Source organism: Cheilinus undulatus, linkage group 14, assembly GCF_018320785.1.
Source record: "Cheilinus undulatus linkage group 14, ASM1832078v1, whole genome shotgun sequence".
In the NCBI taxonomy this organism is placed as follows: domain Eukaryota; kingdom Metazoa; phylum Chordata; class Actinopteri; order Labriformes; family Labridae; genus Cheilinus; species Cheilinus undulatus.
In genome coordinates, this window is record NC_054878.1 from 6,762,532 (window position 1) to 6,788,807 (window position 26,276).

The following is a 26,276-nucleotide window of genomic DNA, read 5'->3' on the forward strand; positions in this document are numbered from 1 at the left end:
ACATGTTGGGGACTTTTTAATGGATATATAAAAACATTACACAATCTGTTTTTATCAAGACATTTTAAAAAGGTCAACCCAAATGAGCATCAAATGTATTCAACTTTTTATAAAAGTCAAAGTTTTAAAGAGAGAGCTGGTAGTTTCAGATGTATCAATGTTTTTATGCACCTTTATTCATGCAGACTACATTTTAAGACAAAATTAACCAACTTCTTAATCCCTTCATCTGTGTCGACTCCGTTCTTTATCTCTGGACTTCTTTGACTCACGACTGCGGCTCCTGTCCCGGTGGCTGTGGCTTTTGTCCCGGCTCTCTTTCCCATGTTTGTGAGACTTGTGTTTGTGGTCCCTGTCCCGGGAGCGCGATCTTGAGCGAGATCGAGAGCGCTGGCGTGCCATCTTTCTTTCTCGGGAGCTATCCTCGCTGTCCTGGAAAAATCACAACAGGCTTGTGATGATGACAGATAAAGACAGAGTGGTAAGGTTGTGCATAATGTTCATTTAGTCATAACCAGAACTGAAAATGAGACATGTACATTTTTTTTCACTCTCACACTAAACTCTCAAAATGTTGAGCTACATGTTTGAATGAAAGCCTTTTTAAATCCAACTTTTACCAGAAGCTTTTCTGCCAGCTTCATAATATATTCCTTTTTTCCATTGGAGGCTACATACAGACATATACACCACGTTCAAAATTATTACGCAAATTGGATTTTAGTGTCATAAAAATTCAATTTTTTGTTTTTCAGTTAAACTCATGGATGGTATTGTGTCTCAGGGCTCTTTGGATCACTGAAATCAATCAACACCTGTGATAATCAGTTTGCCAGGTGAGCCCAATTAAAAGAAAACTACTTAAAAAGGACGTACCACATTATTAAGCAGGCCACAAGTTTCAGCAAGAGTTCTCTGCTGCTGAAAAACCTCAAATAGTGCAATGCCTTGGACAAGGCATGAAAAAATTAGATATTTCAGGAAAACCTAAGCATGATCATCGTACTGTGAAGAAATTTGTGGCTGGTTCAGAGCACAGACGGGTTCAAGCAGATAAAGGCATAATGAGGAAGGTTTCTGCCAGACAGATTAATCAGATTAAGAGAGCAGCTGCTAAAAAGCCATTACAAAGCAGCAAACAGGTATTTGAAGCTGCTGGCGCCTCTGGAGTCCCACCAACCTCAAGGTGTAGGATCTTCCAGAGGCTTGCAGTCGTGTATAAACCTACTATTCAGCTACCCCTAACCAATGCTCACAAGCAGAAACAGTTGCAGTGGGCCCAGAAATACATGAAGACTCATTTTTAAACAGTCTTGTTGACTGATGAGTGCCGTGCAACCCTGGATGGTCCAGATGGAGGAGTAGTGGATGGCTGATGAATGGCCACCATGTCCCAACAAGGCTGTGACATCAGCAAGGAGGTGGTGGAATCATGTTTGGGCCAGAATCAGGTATGCAAAAGTGATTAATAAATGGGTGAAAGGGAAATAGCTATGTAGCGCCGCATTATGTAATAATGCCACATTATGTAATAATGTAATACACTTTCCATTCATCATATAACAACACCACATTTTCTAAGCCACTAAGCGGTTAGGGTTAGGGCAAGGTAGTAGGGTAGGTGTTTAGTCTAGAGCCCTGAAGGGGGGTTACATTTAGGCATAAGTCACTAAGCGGTTAGAGTTAGGGCAAGGTAGTTGGGTAGGGCATACCTTGGAGCCCACACTAAGTCCTATGGTTAGGGTTATTACATAATGTGGTGTTATTACATAATGTGGCTTTACAAGCCAGCCATTGTAAGGATTTGGGTGTAGCCAATCAGATTTTGGGGGGCAATAGTCAGCCCTGGCTACCACTGGCTTTACCTCCTGGAACGTTGTCAGTGCTGCTATTTGATGCCATGTTTCATTAGAGCATAATAAACCAAGATATTGTTATCATTTGGGATGCAAATGTTTGTACCTTGTACAGTGTTGTTAAAATTTAGTCCTGGAAAAAATAGCAATAAATTCTTCTTGTCAAAATGTTTGTTTACAGTTCTCATGGTAGCAATGTCTTGTGCTGAAACTAATGAGAAGAATACAGTCTAGCACAAGTGTCATGCTCTAATGTGGGCCGTATTTAATTTAATTTAAAGAACTTGTTGCAGGCTAAGCAAACCGCAGGCTGTATTTGACCCCTGGCAGTGTGAGATTAAACGGCCGGTTCAAAGACAAGGATTCACACTCCCCCTCACACTCCTACCCTAAACCTAGCAGTGCCCAGAGTGAACATAAAGCCCTGGGGCAATACAAAAAAACAGAATGTGGTTTAGTCACTGGAGCAATGTTTTTGTGTTAAATTTTAATCAGGAGTGTAATAAGCACTGCTCTTTGTTTGATTAAGGTAAGGTTTATTAGAAACACTAATTCTTCTTTCTGGGGGTAAATCAGTGATGAGAAATAACATAAAATACTCCAAGGTTCAACTCACAACAGGACGGAGCCTGCCAATGTAGCACACACAGCAAAGCAGCTCCTTAGCTAATAATGAAAATATTTGAAAATGTCTGAACATCATTTCAGACAGAGCAGCATAATAAGTTCCTGCCTCTGAGATCACTGATATTAATACAGATTTACTGGACACAGCCAAGTTTCCATAATCTTCACTGTAACAGTGTGTAGCCGTTGTGATCAAGCAAGAGGTGAAGAAATTTTTACAGCCTTTTCCTTCATTATTTAGAGCACACAGAACAAATGTAGGCTCCCAGGAATAAATTGGGCTGTAGTTGCTCTGATAACCGAAGAATTATTGGAGTTGTGACTAAAAGTGTTTAATATTCAGGTCTGTTTCAGCTTCTAACACACACTGAGGGAATCAAAGAGAACCATTACATTGAATGCTTCATCTTTATCAACAGATCACGACTGAGGTTTTTCGTCTTGGTTTAAACTCTGAGACACTTCCCTTCAAACTGCTGCACATCAGAGCGCTGTAACCACTTATGTAATCTTGATCTGTGTGCAGAGAACGACTCATCAAGTGTTTTTATAACAAGGAAACTCTAAATATCAAAGGTCAGTAAAACCAGATTCTAATGACACAGCAGGATCGCCCTTTGCTTGTAAACACTTGTTAGGGCAGTAACAAGTGGCAGTGTGCCAGACGATTACAGGAACCTCAGAGGGCATTAATTTGTCAAATAATTACGGTAGCTAATACAAGTGTCAAGAAGTCCGATTTGGCAGCATTACTCTTCAGCAAATCTCTGTGGTAAGGCTTTTATTGATGGTGCTTGATTGATCAAACCGAATCATTAACGGCTGAATTAAAAATGTGCCATCTGGGGTGCTCAGATGACCTAGTGGTTAGGTCGTATCCCATGTACGAGGGCGACCTGAGTTCAACTCCGGTCTGCTGCTCCTTTCCCACATGTCTCCCCAGCTCTCTCATCCCGGTTTCTGACTCTATCCACTGTCCTCCTCCATAAATAAAGGCATAAAAAGCCCCTAAACATATCTTGAAAAAGCCATCAGTAGACAATAAATAATGCTTGGGGTCACTGATCAGTAGGGCTGGTTTACACAGAGGCTTAAAGAAGCCCTATGTGTGCAGTGTAGAGTGATTATAAAAGCTAACTGAACTTCTAAACAGGAAGCATGAAGCATGTGAATCAAGTTGAAATGTAGAACCTTAAGGTTGCTTTGAAAACAACTCTTTCATACTCTGCGGCAGGTCAGTCATCCTGGCAAGATCCCTAAACCTTTGTTGTGCTTTAAAATAATCATATGATATCGACAACCACATTGAAACTTAGCTAGTTAGCTAACTAAATGATGTGACGTATCAATATAATGTGTTTAAAGGGATATTTAGGTACTGAAGTGGGTTGTAAAAAACCCAACGTTGGCTCACTTGTACGTTGAAAGCCTCTGTGTTTGGCACTACATTGCAATACAACACTCGGCTACATGTTCTTCTGCCTCAGTGTGTCGCTGTTTACCGATAAGCTGTTTGAGTCTGAGGGCTTCATCAGAGAAAAACAAAAACCAACTAAATAAAATGAGCAGTTTCTATTTGAGCGACAGTATTGTGCTGTTTACTGCAGATTGAGGGGGTACTTTTATGTCCCGGAGAAAACAGAGGAACAGCTTGTGTGGAAGGAGGCTGAACTAGAAGAGCGAGAGAGGGGAAAAACAAGTGAAGGGAAACAAGTGAGCAGGAGAGACCCTGGTTTACTTGGTGGTGTAGGTGTGGAAACTGTGAGCTGCTGCGATCATGAGTGGGACTTCACAACATTTCTTCAGGACGTTTCTGATCCAGGGTATACACAGAAAATCTGACAGAAATTTACCGCTTTTTTAAGACCCTCTTCAAACATTTTCAAACACCTTATAGTCTTGCATTTAAGACTTTTAAATACTTTTCAAAAGCATTGATTTTCGCTAAATGTATTTATCCAATTAACACTTGGGCTGACCAGTGGTGCAGTGGTTAGCTGCTGCCTCACAGCAAGAAGGTACCTGGTTCGCATCCCGGTAGTGTTGTCACTATACCAACATTTTGGTATCGATACCGTTACCAACATGTATTTTGAAACTTTTCGATACTTTTCCAAATAAAAAGAGAACACAAAAATGTCATTATTGACTTTATTTTTATAGAAAATTTTAGAAGTATAACTATGCATTAGTAAAAAAATTAATGTGTTAAAAAACATAACATGTCATTGTTTCTGTCAATGTTTTAGGATACAGAAAAAAACTCAAACAAACCAAAAGAACAGATATTTTCTTTGTGTGGGATTTAAAGATTTAAAAAGCTAAAAGCTAATATTATTATCATCATTACTATTTTAAATACTTAACCATTTACTGATATGAGGATATATATATGTTTATATATATAAACTGTTATTATGTACATATATACTGTTTATCAAAAAACATTTTTTCTTTATTTGTCAAACTTAATATTATCTAAAGGTGTTACTACAGACAGCATGACGTGAAAAGCACCACCTTCTGATTGGTTGGCAATCCTCCCAAGATGCTTTGCATGACAAAATGACCTCACTGCCCAAAACAAAGATGGTAGCACCCACGGAAGATAATCAAAACACGATCGAAAATGGATTAAAAATTGATAAAACGTTATTTATAATCAGCTCCAACGCAGTGGATTTAATCTTTAAAGACCCGGAAAAGTCACCGAAGTTCCAGGCCTGTTAGAACGCCGTCCTTTAGAGCTATATGGACGTCCAGGGTAGCAAATGAATGGCGAAACCGTCAGCTTTCACAGGAAAAAAACAGTAAGCAACTGTCATGTATGGTTCAAAAGTTATTAATGTTTTTATAAACCATGCACTTTTTATACAACAATGGCCGTCCCTAAGGGTTAAGGCTCGCCTACTTGCTATGTCTTGCTCGCTCGGCTCAAATTACAATGCGGGGATGTTACGTGGTGACATAAAGAAAAAAGTACCGGTCTCATCTAAGCACAGTATAGTATCGTTTGAAATGCCTCAGTACCCCAGTACCAATTTAGTACTGGTATACCGAACAAGCCTACTTCCCGGTCAGGTGCTTCCACCCTGAATATGTTATCATCATTATTTCATATCATCAAAGTAAAGCTGGACGGGTAAAAGTAGTGCCATATTATATGATTATATTATATATCATATTGTATGATTATATTAAATAATCAATATGAATAAAAATCATACTATTATTGTATCTGTTATGATTATATGATGATGTGATAGCTAATTAGAGGGTGCAGGGTAAAACTTGTGAAAGTTGTTGTTAGTACCCCTCCCATTTTGATTTCTACTGGGCGTGACCCTTCCTATGATGTAACCATACACTTTGCTCGACTGTTCCAAATGTGTGTTCAAGAGTCGCCAGAGAGGACTATGGCCTCGCCTCCAAGGGTCCTGACTCAGAATGAGTCTTCCCACAGAGGAAAGATCCTGGGCTTTGAGAAACAGCTTACGTGTCAGCCCGGTGATTGACTGGCGACCAGTCCAGGCTGTACCCCGCCTCTCGCCCTTAACAGATGGGATAGGCTCCAGACCCCCGTGACCTCCAACAGGACAAGTGGTATAAAAAACTGATGGATGGATGGAAACCCTGTGATCAAGAAAAGTGGCCCACAGGTGCTTGCAGCCTGCATCACTCCCCATCTGGAGTTTCCTGTCTAACTGAACACTGGCGTTCTATAGACCTTCCTCATCTTTCTGAGATAAATTGGAAGAAAAAAAATGACCCCTTACCAGAAGAGCTGAATGGAAATTTCTCATCTAAGTAAGTTCATGGCTGTGGCTTTATTCGTCTAATGGCTGATAATTAGACAAGCTAAAGTCGACACGATCTTTATTTTATGATATAGGGTCTGCCATTGGAGTGGGAAACACAGAGGCTTTCTGGGTGAAAAATCAAACACTTATTCAATGTTTTTGATTAAAAAAGTTGAGCCAACATTGTTTTTTGGCCCAAACTTGCCAAATTACATGGAGAAACTCTACTCATCTGTTTCTCTGTATCGCTTCCCCAAGTGTATCCTTCTTAAAAGGCCAATACTCACTGAAACCACTGGAGGATAATGCCACTACTATCCCCAAATACCTCAAACAACCCAACTTAAAAATATCCCCTCAAGGTCATTTTGGTAAAAAGACTGATCCTGAAACAACTGGTCATTAACGTGTGCCAGTATGTGCAGCATCTACACTGCCAGTCTAATCTGTAAGAGGAATCCCAGACCACGTCTGTATCAAGACTATGCTATCAGATTTAAATTCATATGGAGGTGCATCGACACTAAGAATTAATATGTACCACTTGGTATCTGAATGCCAAAAGAATGGATGCAAATGTAGGGTATAGATGATGGTGTAACTAAACTCAGGAGTATAGGCTTAAAGGTAAATTTCTTGCTTAAGCTGTCCATAAATTGGGGGACAGACCACTGGAATCACTAAAGGAGGCGTGTGAATGTTTGGCTGTCAGGTGGAAACATCTACAATATTTCTCTGGAGCACAATGCTCCATTTTAAGCATTTAGATTTTAGAGAAAGGGGGACATTTGTAAGCAGGTGTGTGAAGATACCTTGTGCTTTTTGGACTTGCGGCTGTCATTTTCTGAGTGATGGTGGTGATGCCGCTTTTCTTTGTGTTTCTTTTCAGAGTGTCGATGGCTCCTCGCTCCCTCCTTCTCTTCCTCCTCCTCCTCCTCGATCAGTAGGTCATACTTAGAGCTTTGGAGACAGTTATGGAAATCTCCAGAGATACAAAAGAGTCAATCATAAAAAGTCTGCCAAGACAAACTGAGAACAAAAAGCTGAAATTGTCCCAGCAGAGATAAAAACCACAGGCTGACATGTTGTGACATGTAGTGGAAAAACCTGAAAATTGAATTCCAGGCTCATAAAAACACAAGGATACTCTTGTTTGGGCTTCACTTGGTCCTTGAGAGCCAGTTTAGAACGGTTTTCCAGGTCTTTCTCGTAGGCTTTGAAGTCGTCTTTGGTGTACTTCCCACCTGTAAAAAAAACAAAGAGGTCATGAGCAAGAGCTCTGTTTGTGAAATAACGTCAGAGTGACCTCAAGGTAAAGATGACAGTAACACCTGATATACAAAAATAGGTTTACACAGGTGTGAATTGCTCTTACTGCAGAACAAAGAGAAACATGCAAAACATTTAAACCACAGAGGTTTCACTGTGAATACCTTTCCCTTTCCATTTGATCTTTGCCACTGACTGGCTGAAGTCCACGTGAATGCGTCGATCATCAATAAGCACGTTGTCCATTTTGAAGTAAGCCTTTTCACACTCCTCCTGCTGTGAAGACAGAAAACATAACAAGATGTGAAAGAACAAGTAAACAAAACCCTGAAACTAAATATGATTTATAAATATTTGACAACTATGCATGGGTAAACTCTAGTGAGAACTCGTACTAACTGTTTCTTTCATCAGTTAACCTGCAGATCAAACTCTTGATGACTTTTTGATAAGAGACTTTATCATAAAAGAACAAAATATAACAGGAGACGAGCAGCTTGGGTTTGGTTTTAAACTGTCTTTTCAGACTGCCAGTTCAAGGTGGGATATTTATGACCCTATGACGTTTTTCTTCAGTCAAATGTCACAGAAGAGTGTTGGGAAGACTTTGATTTATGGCCTGAACCTGAGATCAGCCTGATATGGCTGATCCACACCCCTCCCCTCAGGCCCGGGATGGGTTGGGCTCAAAGAGAGTCAAATGGGGCTCTTCCACTACGACTTTTGGCCGTGCCAACCAAGGTTATTATAGTTTACTAAAACTAACTAAATAATTAAAACTAAAATTCAAAAATCATGAAACTAACTAAAAACTAAGCTCTACAAAAAAAAAAAGAAAACTAAAACTGTAAAGTGTGCTTACAAAACTAACTAAAAATAAAATAAAAATGGAAACAAAATTTTCTTAGTTTTAGTCTTTGACACAACCATACTGACTGGCACCTACACCAGAGTCTGGGGAGTGTAAAATTGCCTGATCTGATTGGTTAAGGCTTCACACAGTGGTAGGTTTATGTCTGGAGTTTTATTCAAACATTATCTTTAAATAAATAAAATGATATGTGCAGAGTAGCCTATTTGAATATGTTTTTAAAAATGTATGATGCTCACTCACCCCTGACATCTATCCGTAAAAAACTAGAACTAACACTAAAACTAATAAAAACTAAACTAAAACGAAGCATTTTTGCAAAATAAAAACTAAACTAAACAAACCAGCAGTCAAAACTAATAAAAACTAAACTGAAATCGAACACAAAAAGTGAAAATGAAATAAAAATAAAAGCTATTGAAAAATGTAAAACATTATAATCTCGATGCCAACTCAAGCAAAGCCATGCTGATTTACTTTTCCATCACCAGTTTGGGCGCACCAGACCGCGCCAGTATTGGTCCTGCTGGGCCAAAGCGAGCCAACCCCACCTCCAAGCATGCTGCGCTGACATCAAATTGATTCACAGGGTGCAATCAAGCGGCAACTTCCGGTCCTGAAAAATGAAGCCAGTGTGGAAGTGCAAAAAAACTGCTGTACCGCGAGTGTCCATTTGAGGCTGGCTGCAGGAACACCAGAAGCCCTCTGATGATAAATTTCAGCCCATGGGGAGGTACGTTTTATCCCTGCCTCTGCTCGGACTCACTACAACTCTGTAACAGCTTTCGTTTGTATGGCTGAAATGTTTATGACACCAAAACTTAAGATTCATGTGCTCATACTGCGGTCAAATAGCTGTGCACAGCCTGAGTTCTACCACTGATGAGTGAAATCAGGACAGACCAGGATTACAACTTAAAGTTTGGCCCTTTCCCCTTCTTACAGATAAATACATTCAAGCCTGTGATAGAGACTGTCGGTCTACAGTTTAATCATTGCTTTAAAATTATGCAAAGTCAGACAGATCAGACAGTGTAGATATCAGACTACTGATGAGGTCGAGTAGGGCTCAGAACGCAGAGTCATCAGCTCTAGATGCGCCCTCAAACGGGTTGTGGTGGAAAAGCAAATCCCCTGCTGTGCTGGGCTGCTGTGCCGAGTCAAACAAAGTCAGGCCGAGCTGCCCCTTGCAATGGAAAAGCCCCAAAAGACACCCTGTCAGGCATAGCTACGTAGCGAATTAGAAAGCAATGGGCACATGTCTTCACCTCTCACTGTGCGTCATTGGGTGAATCCTTTGTCCGTCAACCTTTCCCAACCAATTGACACTCTGGAATCTCTAAAGCCCTCCCTATCACAGTTTTTGCAGGATAGTTAAGGTGAGAGACAGGAGCGAGCAGACAGAGTTAGATGGTGAAGCATTTCAATGTTGCAGAAGCCTTGGAACAAAAACTTAGAATCAGTGATGAAGATGACGCAGCTTCATTTTGGTGAAATCAGAACGTCAGACAACATTTACGCTCAAAAAACAATATGACAAAATATTATTTTAGACATGTTTTCTGCACTAACCTATTATTTTATTCATTTATTCCACCACTCTTGTCAAGCTAAGACTTTGGTAAACGTATTTAAGCACCAAAATAATTCATCTACATGAGTGAAGGTGAAGATTCAAAAATGTTCAAACATCAGATTTCAAAATTCAGCATTTGGGCTAAAAGAGCTCTTTACACAGTCCTCTGGGACAAAAATGTGAATAAAAGGTGAATAAAAAATTTGTGTAAAAACCAAGGAAATAACCTTAGACCTCAGAGCGTTAAGTTCATTCTTTGGAAAGTCGGTCTTTAACCAATTTTCACTGCTGCCTGCTGATGCAAGCAACTCAAGCAATTTCAAAACTGTATGCACCTATTCAGACTCAAACATAAGAGTAGAGGACTCTCAAGGAACTCCCCTTTAATCCCATAAGTTACATAAGCTGGAAGAAGAATAAATAAAGAGAAAATAGCAGCCATAAACCTGGGCAAATTCCACCACAACAAAGTGCTACATTTTTTTATCTAGATCTGTGATGGCCAGCTAGCTAAACATGATTAAGGTAAATATAATAGACCAGTACTACTATTACATGTATTTATTAACACTTCCTTATTATAGTGACCCAAGTAGCCCATGCAATAACTATAAAATCATTATAATAGCTATAAACCTATAAATCCTTTCATACTTCCTCCTATCACACCAAGCAGGGGTTTTCCATGTCACTCTCACTGCTCATACTGTAAAGACACAATAAAAACTGAATTACAATGCTGAAGAGTGTGTTTCTAAGCTCTTAGAATAAAAGAGGCAGCTCCTGCTGTGACCTGGTGACCAAAAAAGCTGAACTGTAGTTCATAAGTGTCCTAGGGATCTGAAATGTTGGATGGTCTAAAGTGTTTTTTATAGTTAAATGACACAGTCAGATCATACATCAGTCAGAGAGGCAGTCCCCCTGGAGAAGTGTCTTCAAATATCACAGTCACAGCGAGAAATTTAGGAGAATCTTCAATTCTAATCTCTTGACCAACATTAAGACACTTGTCCTCTCCTGCTTCGTTTATTTATAAACGAATATTTATACCCACTCTGCCCCCTGCTGATGTAGATAAAAGTTTTACATGCATTGATTTTCTCCTGATCAGACCACTGCAACTCCTTCCTGTCTGGTATCACCATAAAAATCATTCTCCTGCCCTCAACTGGTCCAAAGAGTTTGGTTTCCTCAAGTTTGCGTGCTTCGTATTTTCAGTTAAGACAGCCAGATTTTAACACAGATTCTGTTTACAGTCATTCATCTACCTGCATTAATAGCTTGTCTGTGTACTTACCTTTTCAAACTCAATAAAGGCGTAGCAGAGGGAATCTCCAGTTTTCCAGTCTCTGATTATTTCACAGCTAAAAAAAACAGAACAATTTAATCAAAAGAATTACCAACTTAAGAAAATACTTTTCACCTAAACAACATCAACATGCAAAAACAGGTTTAGAAGGTGGGGTAGTGCTGGGTGATTCTGATTTCAAAGACGACTTTGGGTTCTTATGATCATGAAAACAAGTTAATGATAAATCAAACAAGGCCTGCATTTCATGCATCTTCTTCAGCACCACAAGTCAAAACCCATCTGTTGTGACTGCAGCCTTGCCTAGAAATAAAACTACCTAAAAGGGCCTTTTTTTCAGAGTGCCTACATCCTGATTTTGCAACATTTGAAATACACAATCAATATAGTAATGATAAACCATAAAATCTGATGTACAGCCTGCACCTTTGATAAATAATTTTTCATTTAAAAAAGTGGCCGCACCTTAAATACTAGGCTTGGACGATTCAGGAAAATAACTTTATTGTGTTTTTTTTCCCTCAACATTGCAATTTCAATTCAATATGCTATTATTTTCTGAAGTTCCTCACGTTATGTGCTTTTCAACAATATTCAAAAAAGGATATCTGATTACATTTCTGCAAAAATCCATTCCTAAAATAATGAATGCTTGTAAAAATCATGTTGATAACAATACAGATGATAATGTTTGTTTGCTTTTTCATTACTTATTTTTGTAGAAAATTCCCACAGTGCCAAAGTTTTTTCTCACGTGTGCAAGATTGATTAAACTAGGGCTAAAAATTGTTGAAAAAACTTTCTAACTGTGATTACTTTGACTCATATTTTAAATTGCAGGGAATGATATTTTTATGTTTTTCTCATTAATGAGAAAAAAATACAAAAATGAGGACAGTATGATTTTTGTAAACTATTCACTCCAAGGATTGTGTTATATGTCAGGCACAACATTTCTGCAGAATAAAAAAGGTGTTAAACTAATATTGGCACACATCTCAGGTTAAAGAAATATTGCACCTTCTGCAATTTGAAAATTGCAGCAGACCATATTGCTGTTTAATCTAAATTTTGATTAATTGCCTCGCCCTATCATATATCAGGACAATTTGTATGCCAGTATAAAGTGCTGCCATTACCATAAGTGCAGGCAACTACTGTCACATGCTGCACAAGAACTAGAAAATTCCTCCTCATCCACTGCACATTGCAAGTGACTATTTGGAATCACTGCTCAGAGCATGCTGGAATACATAAGGACACAAACTAGCAGGGTTGGTGCTGCTTTTTAACTGCTTTCCCCCCTTGTTAGGTCATTAATATAAACTCAGGAGCGCTGGTTTGACAGAGAACACTCCAAAGTGTACTGTATTATAACTAGTAGATGTGCAGACACTATATGACAAAAACAGATGTACTAAAAGAGCAGCACAGCTCTGCAGAAACTGAACATTGGGGAGATTTTAAAATACAGACAAGGCTTATAGACTGGGGTGATTTATATACCAGATTTTACAGGCTACTGTAAACAGTGAATTAACATTATAAGAGGTTTTTCCATAATGAAGTAGTCTTTGACCGGATCACCTTATAATCGTCCCAAAACGAGAAAAAATAATCTCCAGGTCCTCGTCTGTGGTCACAGGGTTCAGTTTGCACACAAACAGCACGTTCTCTGGAGGCCTCACGTCTGCGTCAGGAAGGTCGCCAACCTGAAGAAGTGAATTGCAGCAGGGTATAAATGTCTGCATCTTTAAAATCAACATTTACAGACTGACATGTGGACTCACCATCTCCAGCAGGATAGCCTGTGTCTTTGCCTCCTTCTCCTTCAGCCTCTCCTCAATCTCCTCAGCTCCCTTCCCTTCTGTATCGTCCACAACTTCATCTGCTCCAATCCGGCCACTCTGCAAAACCACAGTACAAAGAGATAATAGTTAATTGGTCACTCTAATTGGTACTACTCTAGCATGTTTCATATGGTTGCTGTTTATGTTTTCTGATCAGGTTTGATGGACAATGACTGCTTTATATTTTTTATATTTTGGTCAGAGGAGAAAGACAAAGTTGTAAAATAGGGAGGTAAAAAACCTCTCAGTACTATTAAAAATAGACAGAAAGATGGAAACGCTAGATTCATCTTATTGCAATACTTTGTTTTAACCATTTTAAATTGATGCACGTGTCTTTGTGTGTGTTTGTTTCGAGCAATAAAGAAAACAAATAGATACTGCATCTACAAGAAATGACCAAGAGGCTCAGGCACCTTGACCTTTAAGCTCAAAAATCTAATCAGATCAGATTCTTGTGTGAAAATGCAACATACTATAGCTTGAAACTTTTTAACAAAATCTGCTTGGAATTAACATTTTACTCCTTACAAATCTGCATTTTGTTGCAGTTGTTTCAGCATTCAGTTGAATAATGACTGAACAGTATCTCTTCACTCACATCCAGCTGCTCTTTGGTGGGTTCAGGGGATCGATCAGGCACTGGCAGATCAGGAGGGTCATCAAACGGGTCATCGAGGATGACTGTGTGGTTTATTCTGCAGCACAATGACACATTTCATTGGAAAACAATTACGTGTTGTGATTTTATTCTAATGCATTTTTAGACACACAGGCTCTTAAGGGCGTATGTCTAAGCTGACCTGATGTCCTGAAACGGGACAAAGTCCTTGTCCACAAAAGTCTCGTTGATTTTGGCCAAGATGTCCATGCCCTCTGTCACCTCTCCAAACACAGTATGGACCCCATCCAGGTAGTCCAAGTTCTCACCTGTTGTAATGAGGAACTGAAGACGAGAGTGAACCGATCATGAAACACATCCTGAAGGGAACAGTTCTTTTATTTGGCTGATCAACTGAATCATTAAATAATAATAATAAACTATTTTACCTGAGAACCATGCTGATCGTTTCCATTGTTTACCATTGACACCGTCCCCTTCTTCCTGTGTTTAATGCGCGGTGCTTTCTCTGAATCAAAATAACGTGCTTGGTCCCCATAGAGTTTGCTATGGAGGAGATGAGAGAATAATAATCACTGTGTTCAATGTGTGGTTTAATAAAAAAAAAGAAAGTCAGCAGCTGGTCTGTATATGACTGACCTATAGATCGATTCTCCTCCTCTTCCTGTCCCAGTAGGATCTCCAGTCTGCACGATGAAGTTCCTCTGATGGGAAGAGAAATATATGAATAAGGGATCAGTGACCAACAGTTAGGAATTAAGACCTACAGTTTAACAATGGGACGGATTTAAATGATACAAAAGACACAAAGACCATGAAAAAAACATTTGAGGAGAGGTATTACAAGAACAGCTTAACCATCCTTAATGCTGCATTTAAAGCTGCAGGGAATCCACTGTCCAATGTCATACAGTACCAGTGGAGGACAGTCTTTAACTTCATAACCTGAGTTAAAGTATGGGTATTCTTGGCCAAATATTGCTGTATTTCAAGTGAAAATTGCTCACTCATATTACAACTGGAGTTATTGTACTGGAGTACTTGCCTTTGAAAATACCAAAGGATTAAAAGTACTTTAAAAATTACAAAACATGGTGATATTTTTACAATAGTAGAGAACAATCAGGAATACATGGAACTAAAATAGGAAGACAGTAACCTGACACATCAGACGGATTTGTTTCACACATCCATCTGGAAAACCTCTCATACACAGCGTTTGAGAAAGGGCAGAGCCTTTGAAAAAACTTGGAGGGTGATTGGATGTTCGTTCTGTCTGTCACATCTTTACAGGCCAATCAGAGCAACAAAACACGTGACGTCGTAGTCCCAGACCGAGGTGCACTGCTACAGAGAATAAATTCCATAGAGAGCAGCATACCCAACTGTAAACATGTCAGCACATAATTTTTGTCATTTTTGAAAAGAAAACAACTCACTGCTGTTCTTTGTTCTTCTTTTAACAAAGAAATATCGTCGAGGTCTGATAAAACTGGCACTTCAGCAGCATCTACGCTAATGTCTTCTGCCATAACTGCACCAGCCTCTTCTCGCTGCTTGCTGTCATGACTCCGCTGCGCCTGAAAGTACTGCCCCTCGACGCTGATTGGTCCTGTCACTTTCTAACCGGGCCCATGTCCATGTCCATGTAAACAGTGCATTTTGGAATCCACAGTCAGGTTGGTTTTAATAAGATTGGCCCCAAACACATCTGAGAGGCTTTATCTAAGAAATCTAGGAGTTCTTTTTGATCAGGATGTGTCCTTCAACACCCACGTAAGGAATGTTCCAAAGACAGCCTTCTTTCACCTTAGCAACATCTCCAAATAAAGGCGCCTCTTGTCTCAAAGTGATCAGAAAAACTTGTCCATGCTTTTGCAACCTCTAGGTTAGACCACTGTGATTCTCTTTTATCAGGCTTTCCCAGTAAGTCACTAAAGACCCTTCAGCTGGTCCAAAGTGCTGCAACACGTAAACTGACCAGAACCACAAGAAGAGATCATATCACTCCTGTCTTAGCTTCTCTGCATTGGCTCCCTATAAAATCTAGAATAGGATTTAAAATTCTTCTCACTTACAAAGCTCTTGATGGTTAGGCACTTATCTATCTTAAAGAGCTCTTAGTGCCATGTTTTCTCTCTAGATCATTACCAATCAGGTTCCAAGAGCCAGACATTCATGGGGCTTTTCCACTGCATTAAACGACTTGGCTGTACGTGGTACGACTCAGCATGGTAGCCCAGCGGGACAGGGAATTTCCTTGTCCACCACAACCAAGCTACCTGTTTGAGGGTGTGTCTAGAGCTGACGACGTGGGTTTTGAGTCGATGACATTAAATAGCTGCGCTTCAGTGAGCACTGTTTGTCCAAGATTTGGCGATTGTTGCTACTTTAAAGTTTTTTCTTCTTTGGTAATCCCGCAGGTATCCCAAAGTTTGGCAACTTGAACATGTCTGCGAGGCGTCTCCGAATAATGATGATCTGCTGTAATGTCACCATGGCATGCTTGGAGGAAGGGTGGGGTGTGCTTGGGCTCTGCTACAGGGCAGGCCCATTCTTGGCATGGCGCAGCCAGCAAAGCCCCATCTCTTTACCTTAGAGTAGGCTTAAAACCTTCCTCTTTGATAAAGCTTATGGTTAGGGTTGGCTCAGACCAGGACCAGCCCTTAGTTAGTTATGCTGCAATAGGATTGGACTGCTGGGGACCATGAGAGCTTCTCACCCTCTCTCTCTTTATCTCTGTATGCATTCGTATCAAATTACTGCATATCACGTGCTGTGAGCCTTTATGCTCTACTTCTGTCACTTCTGTGTCTGTGGGTCTCTTCCCAGCTCCTGTGCAAAAATAAATTCGTCTGGATCTTTGCCGGGACAATCTGCTACTGTGGACCAACCTGACTCCACCTGATTCATTCTTTAATATCATTAGAATTAATTATATAATCATAAATTATTATCATCACCATTGTTATTACAATTATCATAGTCATAATTATTATTGTTGTTTTTGTTATTAATATCATTATTATGATTACAGTATAAACCTGCCCTCTTTTTAAAGTGTTTTGGAAAATCTCTGGATATGAATTGGCACTATATAAACAAAGACTGATTAATTGATTGAATGAATAAATATTGCACATGTAAACATAGCTAATGTCTTGTTTTATTTCCTGTTTCTGCTGAGGTTGTTTGCTGTGGCTTGGATTTTTCAGTGTTTTTCTATTGTGAGTTGTTATTAAAGTTTAAATAAAGACAGGCATAGAGAATTCCCCTTTTTTTGTCTCAAAGGGTTTTGAGTTTGGGACACTGAGCTCAGAAAGAAAGCGATTTCTGATCGGGTAAATCCTAAATAGAGATTAATCTCACACAGTAAATCATTTGGATCTGCTGAGATTACATCGCCCTCTTCAGGAAAGTTTGCCACTCGGTAAATGTCAAATTGTATTTGTGGCTTCAAATTTTTGGTTTAAGTTTTTAAATGTACATAAGGACTCACCTGTACATTGTGGATGAGGCAGTAGTTGTAGTACTTTATTTTACACAGTTTAATAAAGTTGAGACAAGCTGTAAAAAAGAGAGCAGGGAGAGGTTAAAGATGAATCCAAAGCATTAACACTTATTTAAAGAAATAGTTATTTAAGACTAAAGAGTATATAATAATGTTTAGCAGGGTATTCATTTGATAAATCCAGTGTTGTTGATGTGTCAATGTTGGCTGAAATAAATAAATGGAATGCATGTCAGCTAGCATTAGCTAGCACCATCTCATTCTTTTCTTATTCCTATACTCTCATTGACTAGCTAACTTCACCAGCGTCAAGTTAATTAAATGAAATTCAGTTTTGTGGATATCGCTTTAATTTCTTACTTTTAGGTCGTTCTTCTGTAAACAAATCAATAACAATATCACCCAGCGTCGTTTCAAGGAGCACCGCCATGCTGACGTCTGTGATCTCGCGAGAGGATTGCGTGAATACATCGCGCGCATGCGCACTAATACACCTCGCTCAACGTTTTTTTGTTTTCGCTCTTGCTACTGGGAAAACACAGGACAAGATGACAATGGCAGGCCTTATATTTAGTGTTTTATGTCTTCTTTTTGCTTCAGCGTCATGCACAGAATCGCTGCCAAGGCAACTGAACACGGTAAGGCCTCAAATGACAGGTGTTAGCAGCATTAAATACGTTTCAAAGCGATGAGATTGATGTTAGCAATGTATTAGCAGAGATTCTCCATCTGTGGTGTTAGCTCACTGGTCTGATAAAGACGTAACTTAACTCATGTACAAACGCAGAGGTTTAAAAACTCATCTTAGATACGTTTAATATCATTTATTTAAACCTATTTATCTCACAGGAAAACATCCTGATCAACGTGACAGCAGGGACACTGGCGGATACAGAATTACAAGATTCAAACAACTTGCAGGTAAACATTTATAAGCCAATTTACTAAATAAAAGAACAGGGTGTTATCTTTTTCTTTTAAACACCCAAACACAACCAGCAAAAACAAGCCTTCTTGTGTGTATGTCTCCTTTCAGATAAATTTGAATATATCCGTGGGCAAAGAGCAGGTGCTGGTCAATGACATCCCAGTGGAGCTATCAGGGGTCACCAGGTTCAACTGCCAGGCTCTTCTCTGTAAGTTTCTATCTGTTTCTATCAACACAAACATTAAGAACATAAATTTAAGTTAAAGGCTCACATAAATCAAATGGAAAAATATTGGACTCTTTATAAACAGTTTTATTTCTTTTTTTTTTTAATAAAAGTTAAAGAATGTTAGGTAGCTTTTCTTTCTTTATCATATGCAGTTAGTGAGTGTTTCAAAGTATCTTGTCATTGTCATGTATTATATCAGTATGAAGTCAGATGGTTACATTATTGCAGAGCTTGTCACAGACATAGTCGTCTGTAATCATAAAGAAACTACACTTAATTGGCAGGTTAAAGACTCTTTGCACTTGAATGGCAATTAAACCGTAAAGGGTATTTTAATGAATATCATTTTTTTATTTGTGCTGTACAATAAATCTAATCACAATGCCAGGTTGTGTAATTTCACAACCACATAAAAGGCTGCAATTATTTTGTATTACTGTCATGGATGAAAATGTTGGCACCCCTGGAATTTTTCCAGAAAATACATCATTTCTCCAAGAAATTGTTGCAATCAACAAATGTTTTTGGTATACATGTGTTTATTGCCTTTATGTGCATTGGAACAGCACAAAAAATCCAAAGGAAAAAGACAACATTGACATAATTTTACAAAAAAACTCAAAAAACTGGCTGGACAAAATTGTTGGCACCCTCAACTTGATATTTGGTTGCACACCCTTGGGAAATAATAACTGAAACCAAAAGCTTCCTATGACCACCAACAAGCTTCTTACACCTCTCAGCTGGAATTTTGGACCACTCTTCTTTTGCAAACTGCTCCAGGTCTTTCAGGTTTGAAGGGTTCCTTCTTGCAACAGCAGTTTTGAGATCTCTCCATAGGTGTTCAATGGAATTTAGATCTGGACTCATTGCTGGCCACTTCAGAACTCTACAGCTTTGTCTCCAACCATTTCTTCTTGCTTTTTGAAGTATGTTTGGGGTCATTGTCCTGCTGAAACACCCTTGACCTCTGACGCAGACCCAACTTTCTGACACTAGGCCCTACATTGCGGCCCAAAATTTTATGATAGTCTCCAGATTTCATGATTCCTTGCACACAGTCACACCCAGTGCCAGAGGCAGCAAAACAACCCCAAAACATCCTTGAACCTCCACCATGTTTGACTGTAGGTACTGTGTTCTTTTCTTTGTAGGCCTCATTCTGTTTTCTGTAAACAGTGGAATGACATGCTTTTCCAAAAAGCTCTACCTTAGTCTCATCTGTCCACAAAATGTTCTCCCAGAAGGATTGAGGCTTACTCAGGTACATTTTTACAAACTCCAGTCTGGCTTTTTTATGTCTCTTTGTCAGCAGTGGGGTTCTCCTCTGGCTCCTGCCATAGCACTTCATCTCATTCAGATTACGACGTATGGTTCGGGCTGACACTTTTGCACCCTGAGTCTGCGGGACAGCCTGAATTTGTGTGGAAGTTGACTGAGGATGTTTATCCACCATTCTAACTATCCTGCGTTGCATACTTCTGTCAGTTTTTCTCTTTTGTCCACATCCAGGGAGATTAGCCACAGTGCCATGGGTTATAAACTTCTTGATTATATTACACACAGTGGACAAAGGAATTTCAAGATCTCTGGAGATGGTCTTGTAACTTTGAGATTGTTCATATTTTTCCACAATTTTGCTTCTCAAGTCCTCAGACAATTCTGGGCTCTTCTTTCTCTTCTCCATGCTTGGTGTGACACACACAGGCACACAACACAAAGGTTGAGTCAACTTTTATACATTCTAACTGGCTTCAGGTGTGATTTCTAGATTGTCAGCACCTGTTACTTGACACAGGTGAGCTTAAATGAGCATCACATGCTGGGAATAAAATGATTTACCCACAGTTTTAAAAGGGTGCCAACAATTTTGTCTGGCCCATTTTTTGAGTTTTGTGTAAAATTATGTCAATTTTGGCTTTTTTCTTCAAATTTTTTCTATTGCTTTAATGCACATAAAGGCAATAAACATGCGTATGCCAAAAACATTTGTAACTGCAACAATTTTTGGGAGAAATGGTGTATTTTCTGGAAAAATTCCAGGGGTGCCAACATTTTGGTCCATGACTGTAAGTAGTCCTTGACAGGTTTACAGAAATGCTACAATAGGCCTTTAAGTAAACAATAATGCCACTATTTCACTCTGTTTTTATCTTTTGGAAAATATTAATATTAAGATATTAATTTTTATTTGTGCTAGTTAATATGTGTATTTTTTGAGTTGAGAAAAACACACTGCTAAACTGTCATTCTTCTCTGTATTTTCCTTGATAACCAAGCGATTAGATGCATGCACCCTTTATAGACTCTATCCTTATTGCAGTCACACAATGCAATATTGTCCAGTATAATCACACATAATTACCAGATCATGCAACACTAAATTTCACATGTGTAATGATTACCTGGTAGTATATCACTGTAATCAACATCATTATGCTACACCTGTGTGTGTTGTAATATTTGGTATCTATACTTACAAAGGTGAAGGCATGCATATGTAAATATGTGAATACTTTTACTTTTATTATGAATATGTTTTTTTTTTTTTTTTTTTAACGTATAGGCCTAATTATTGTATGTGCTCTTTTATGCTTTTCTTTTGTTGTATATTTGCAGATTACTTAGTGTGAGCTGTTGTGATAACCAAATTTTCCTCAATAGGGGATTTATAAAGTTTATCTTATCTAATCTAATCTTAACTTTAACTTTTAAAGGTCCCTTAGTCCAAAGAGTTGCTGCGAGGGAAGACGTTTCTTGGAATCATGATGCTCTCTAAGAATATCCCAAAAGGATAAGAACAGCTAATTATAAAGAAAGAAACAGTCATTGGCGCTTCTTAAACAGAGTAGGAAGTGGCAGACGATGGAAAGATAGATGATGATGCAGTTATAGCCATGTGACAAACTTAAATAAAATAATTAGCATTATCACCATGGCAAATAAACATTAGTAAAAGACTGTAAACGGACACGACAATGAAGGAGACGCATACTGAAAAACAAAATGGTGTACAAATTGGAGTCTTCATCAAGGATATTCACAGTTGGACTGAAGAGACAAAAATGAGTTATGCAGACATCTTGGACTTTCCTCAATGTACAGTGAGACACCTGTGATGGCATGTTAACACCATAGGGGGATCCAGTCACTGATTAAGGGCTCCTCAGCTGCAGATAGATAAGCATGGGAATACACTAGTGCACTGGAGCATTAATTTTGAAATATTTCATAGGCTGTAACCCTTTTTTCTTTTTTTCTCTCTGGATAAATCAGTCCCAGCTTCTTAAAGAATCTCAAATACCTGGCAGCAGAGCCAGCTCCATCTCCTAACTGAGATAAAAGATTCTGTTCCCTCCTTGCTCTGAGCTACTCTGAGAATAATTCCAAATCAGTGGGAAGTGAAGACTTCTTACTGGAATGGTTTTTAAGATAATATATAAAAGTAACCTGACATGCCAGATGGATTTGTTTCACACACCCATCTGGAAAACCTCTCATAGACAGTGTTTGGGAAAGGGCAGAGCCTTTGAAAAAAAAAAACCCTCGATGAACGTTCTGTCTGTCACATATTTACGGGCCAATCAGAGCAACAAAACACGTGATGCCATAGCCGCTACAGAGGAATAAACTCCATAGAGAGCAGCATAATGCAAATCATGGTGACTGTAGACACGTCAGTATCCGACTTTTGTCATTTTTGAAAAGAAAAGAACTCAGTGCTCTTCTTTGTTCTTTTAAAGAAGAAATGTCATCAAGTTCTGATAAAACTGGCACTTTAGCAGCATCTATGCTAATGTCTTCCACCATCATTGCACCGGCCTCTTGTTGGCGCTTGCTGATGTCGTGACTCTGCCGTGCCCCAAAGTACTGCCCCTCGTCGCTGATTGGTCCTGTCACTTTCTAACTGGGCCCAAACTGTTCAGATGGGAGCTTTGCAAGATGGATTCTCCAGTGAGGAACACGGAAATGGACGTATCCATCTGCTTTGCAAGAAGGGATTATCATAAGAGTAGTAAGACTGTAGGAAAAAGTAGCTAGCTAGAGGGCCCAAAATGAAGCTCATTGTTACTAGATTTCATCTTTTGTTTTCCACAAGGGAAATTTTACAAATGAATGGTTTGATGTAAAATAAGAATCTCACATTAGAATTGTGTTTACCACACTGTTAAAATGGAGGAAAGGCAAGTCACAGGTTGTTGGTAAAACTATCTTATAAAGTCAACTAAAAAGGGGAAAATTAGGCGGCTTTTATTAAGTGGGTAGTTGGACGTTTGGCTGTCAGTGAGCCCTTATGGAAAGTCTTGTTTATGTTCAGCTGAGTGTGGTGGAAAAACCTGTTTAAAGAAGGTATGAAACAGAGAGAATGGCTTAAGTGGCTGTTTGATTAAGATTTTGCCTAATGATCATACAATGATGATCATACAGGTACAGGTCCAGATGTTTACATTGAAAACAGGAACTGAAATTAACAGATGCATGAATGTCACAGTGTGACTGGAACGTCATTCTGTCTGTCATTATGATAACAGGAATAGCTGATCAGATAGATATATACAATGACTGGTTATCTAAAAGAATTTTCCCTTTACTCTGAGGAAAAATATTTATTTTTTTGTTTGGCACACGATTGATTGTTTACAAAACACAGAACTTAGGCTGGGAAATATCAGGGTTTTAAAACAGATTGATTAAAATGTTTTCAGTGAGATATGGGATAAGACAGTATACTTCATATCAGTGTAGTTTATAATGACAACAAAGATGTCAGGCCAAATGACGATGTGATATTTTCATAGTAAGAACTACTAACAGCAATACGATGATTGACCTCAAGATAATCTATTTGACATGTATGGTTTGAATTTGGAATTTGCTTTTTATTGATTTTTTTCCTTGTTTAAGTAGTCTGTCCCCCCATTTTTCATGCATATGTGTGTTAATGTTGTGCAGGTGCAGCTGGTTGTTTGTGATAGTGCTTATGCGACATTTGAATTTTAGCCTGTGTGGATTTAAATTGTGATTGTTTTTATTTTCTTAAAAAGAAAGTATATATATCTGTAGTGTATCACCATCCATCTAAAAATACTGAGATATGAGTTTTGATCTATGTTGCTCATGCCTACAGCAGACAATCACTTGATGTTTCTCACTAAAAAGGATCCTTGACTAAATATGTGTAATCTATGTCTTCATTGGCTAATGTTGTAGTGGTTGGAAGTCATATCCATCATACACACTGAATATAAAGTATCGTGTTTTCCAGTGGACAGCGTGAACGGGAGCAGTGACTTTGAATCTGGGGACCTGGTATCAACAGTCACCCGGGTGATGGTCAACCAGAACCGGCTGTACAGTGACTCAGAGGAGGTTGTGGCTCTGCAGGTGTTCAGTGAAGTGATAGAGATGGAAGGCAAAGAGGTAGGTATCTCTGTGGGATGTAAGGTGTCTATTATTGAGTCATCATACTGATTTGAATATCTAAACTTGTAAATCAGTCAACAATAACAGCACTGCCACCCCTTAATATCTACAAGTAGACGCTTAGGTCCATAGATATTTGAACAGTTACACAATCTTTAGCATTTTGCTTCTATAATTTGCTTCATCACCACATTAGATTAAAAACAAAAACATCAAAATGTGGCTGAAATTTAGACTTAAGCTTTAATATAAGGTGTCACACTGAAATAATTATTCAGACCCTTCACTCAAACACCTTTGGCGGCACTTACAGCCCAGAGTCTTTTTTAATTTGTCGCCACAAGCTTTGCACACTGGGATTGGGAGCTTTTCTGCCATTCTTCTTTACATACCTCTCAGCTAGGTTGGATGGGGACATGGGACAGCCAATTTCAGGTCGCTCCAGTGATGTTCAATATTGTTTAGGAAGTCAGGGTTCTGCCTGGGACACTCTTGGACATTCACAGAGAAACAACCACACCTGGCTGTGTGCTTAGGGTCATTGTCATGTTGGATGGTGGTGGTCAGGTGATGAGCGATTCCTGGTTTCCTCCAGACAGAATGTTTAGTTTGAGGCCAAACAGTTCAATCTTGGTTTAATCAGACAGGAATTCTTGTTTCTCACGGTCTCAAGAGTCCTTCAGGTGCATTTTTGCAACCTCCAAGCAGGCTTTCATGTGTTTTGCACTGAGGAGATTCCTGCGTCTAGCCACACTGCCATAAAGCCCAGACCAGTGCAGGGCTGCAGTAATGGTTGTCCTTCTGGAACTTTGTCCCATCTCCACACAGGATCTCTGGAGCTCAGTCAGAGTGACCATCAGGTTCCTGGTCACCTCTCTTACTAAGGTCCTTCTCCCCCCAATTGCTTAGTTAGGCCAGGCGATCAACTCTTGGAAGTCCTGGTTGTGCCAAACTTGTTCCATTTGAGAATTATGGATGCCACTGAATCATGTCCAGTCAGTTTAATTACCACAGGGGGGCTCCAGTCAAGGTGTAGAAACAGTTCAGCAAAGATCAGGGAAATGAGAGAAACCTGACCTGAGCTAGAAATCATACATCATACTTTCTTAGTGCATTGTACAGTAGGCAAAATTACACCTGGTTTTAAATGGGTATAAACTAATATAGGAAGGCTTCCTGATCAGCATTCCCGAACTAATCACCTTAATTTTACATTTATGGGTTCTGTTTTAGTTTGGAGGACCAATCAACATATCAAACAGAGAGAAACAGGGTGTGAACTGGAAGTATTAATGAGTGATTTCACATCTGTTTTGGTATCTTTAGGTCCAGCAGCCTGACATGTGCGAGGTAAAAATACTGATGAGCCCAGATTTTCAAAAGCTGGCTCAGTTTACCAACATCTACCCCATTGGACACAGCGAGATCTTCAGGGTCCCAAGGGAGAACGATGTTGTCGTCACAGATCCACCAAATCCTGGAAAAGGTTTGGAAACATGGTTCTTATTAATCTAATTATTGATAATGTCGAGGTACTCCACAGCAACCTTATCAAGCATTTCTTCTAATTTTAAACCAGATGAAGAACAGCTGATGTCTCAGACCACCAGCCAGTACCCTCTTAAGCAAACAGAGACCACCCAGGAGGAGATAGCAGCACCAGGAAAGCTCCCAGAGACTCCCCTTCGAATGGATCCAGACCTGCTGAATGAAGTCGGTTATGATGATGAATTTGAGGAGAGAGAGTTGAGCCAGACGGACCAGATTCAGATGGAATCTCCACCAAAAGAATTTGTGTCATCTTACTCTGTGAGTCATATCAAATGCTGCTGTGGGGTTACTTTAAGTCGCATGGTACTATTCATACACTACTAAGAAGTGTCAGGATTTATGTGTAACACTTCAACGGAGAGGGATGCTGTACATAATGATAGATTTTTGCAGATATTCAACATCTTGAGCTCAATTTAGCCAATTCTGAGACACTTAATCCCCTTTTTTTCTGCTACAGCCTTTGTATTGTGAAAGTCTAAAAGCAAAGTTTTGATCGTTTGCAAACTATTATAATTAAACTCTAGCGTGCAGCCCTAGTACCTGTAGAACAAGTAGAGTCCACTAACTATAGACAATGCTGACATCTCCTTGTCCGTGCTCCTCAGGCCATGTGTCAGTGGGTGGAGCAGGTCAGAGAGCGTCTGAGGCGCTTCTGCTCCGAGTCTCTACCTCTATTCTTCCTGGTCATGTGGGTCGTGGTGATCGGTGTGGTGGGATCAGCGGTCATCGTCAAGATCTTGGATGTGTTCTTCCCAGCATGTGAACACAAGTAAGTTAATCTGTGAGGTAGATCAACCTAACTTATTTCACTGATATTTAGCTTACAAAGTTTAATTCGAGCATAACTCCA

At 39.3% G+C, this 26,276-nt stretch overlaps 2 protein-coding genes across 5 annotated transcripts in view; one reads left to right on the forward strand and one right to left on the reverse strand.

Annotated features, from left to right (window-relative positions):
- On the reverse strand, positions 1 to 17,771 carry ppil4 (peptidylprolyl isomerase (cyclophilin)-like 4). Its single transcript, XM_041804770.1, has 13 exons — positions 17,652 to 17,771; positions 17,280 to 17,347; positions 14,420 to 14,484; positions 14,209 to 14,326; positions 13,962 to 14,104; positions 13,760 to 13,856; positions 13,099 to 13,215; positions 12,896 to 13,020; positions 11,297 to 11,363; positions 7,717 to 7,828; positions 7,431 to 7,527; positions 7,096 to 7,243; positions 1 to 432 (listed from the first exon to the last, which is right to left on the reverse strand). Exons 1-13 carry the CDS (start codon positions 17,719 to 17,721, stop codon positions 226 to 228), a joined length of 1,434 nt encoding a protein of 477 aa, XP_041660704.1. The 5' UTR covers positions 17,722 to 17,771; the 3' UTR covers positions 1 to 225.
- Positions 17,770 to 26,276, forward strand: part of ginm1 (glycoprotein integral membrane 1) — a 14,681-nt gene continuing 6,174 nt past the window's right edge. For all 4 annotated transcript variants that reach the window (XR_005992819.1, XR_005992818.1, XR_005992820.1 and 1 more), the window contains exons 1-7: positions 17,770 to 17,929; positions 18,141 to 18,212; positions 18,328 to 18,427; positions 23,715 to 23,869; positions 25,199 to 25,358; positions 25,452 to 25,681; positions 26,032 to 26,195. Coding sequence is in view for 1 of the 4 variants with exons in the window: in XM_041804771.1 (XP_041660705.1) it covers positions 17,840 to 17,929; positions 18,141 to 18,212; positions 18,328 to 18,427; positions 23,715 to 23,869; positions 25,199 to 25,358; positions 25,452 to 25,681; positions 26,032 to 26,195 (971 nt within the window). In the remaining 3 variants the exon portion in view is untranslated. The remainder of the gene's footprint in view (positions 17,930 to 18,140; positions 18,213 to 18,327; positions 18,428 to 23,714; positions 23,870 to 25,198; positions 25,359 to 25,451; positions 25,682 to 26,031; positions 26,196 to 26,276) is intronic.

Excerpts from the sequence above, each read along its gene's own strand:
- ppil4 (XM_041804770.1), bottom strand. The coding sequence starts at position 17,721 with ATGGCGGTGCTCCTTGAAACGACGCTGGGTGATATTGTTATTGATTTG. Across the intron at positions 13,857-13,961 it reads GTCCCGTTTCAGGACATCAG|AATAAACCACACAGTCATCC; the intron begins GTCAGCTTAGAC and ends ATTGTGCTGCAG. Across the intron at positions 13,216-13,759 it reads CCACCAAAGAGCAGCTGGAT|AGTGGCCGGATTGGAGCAGA; the intron begins GTGAGTGAAGAG and ends GTGGTTTTGCAG.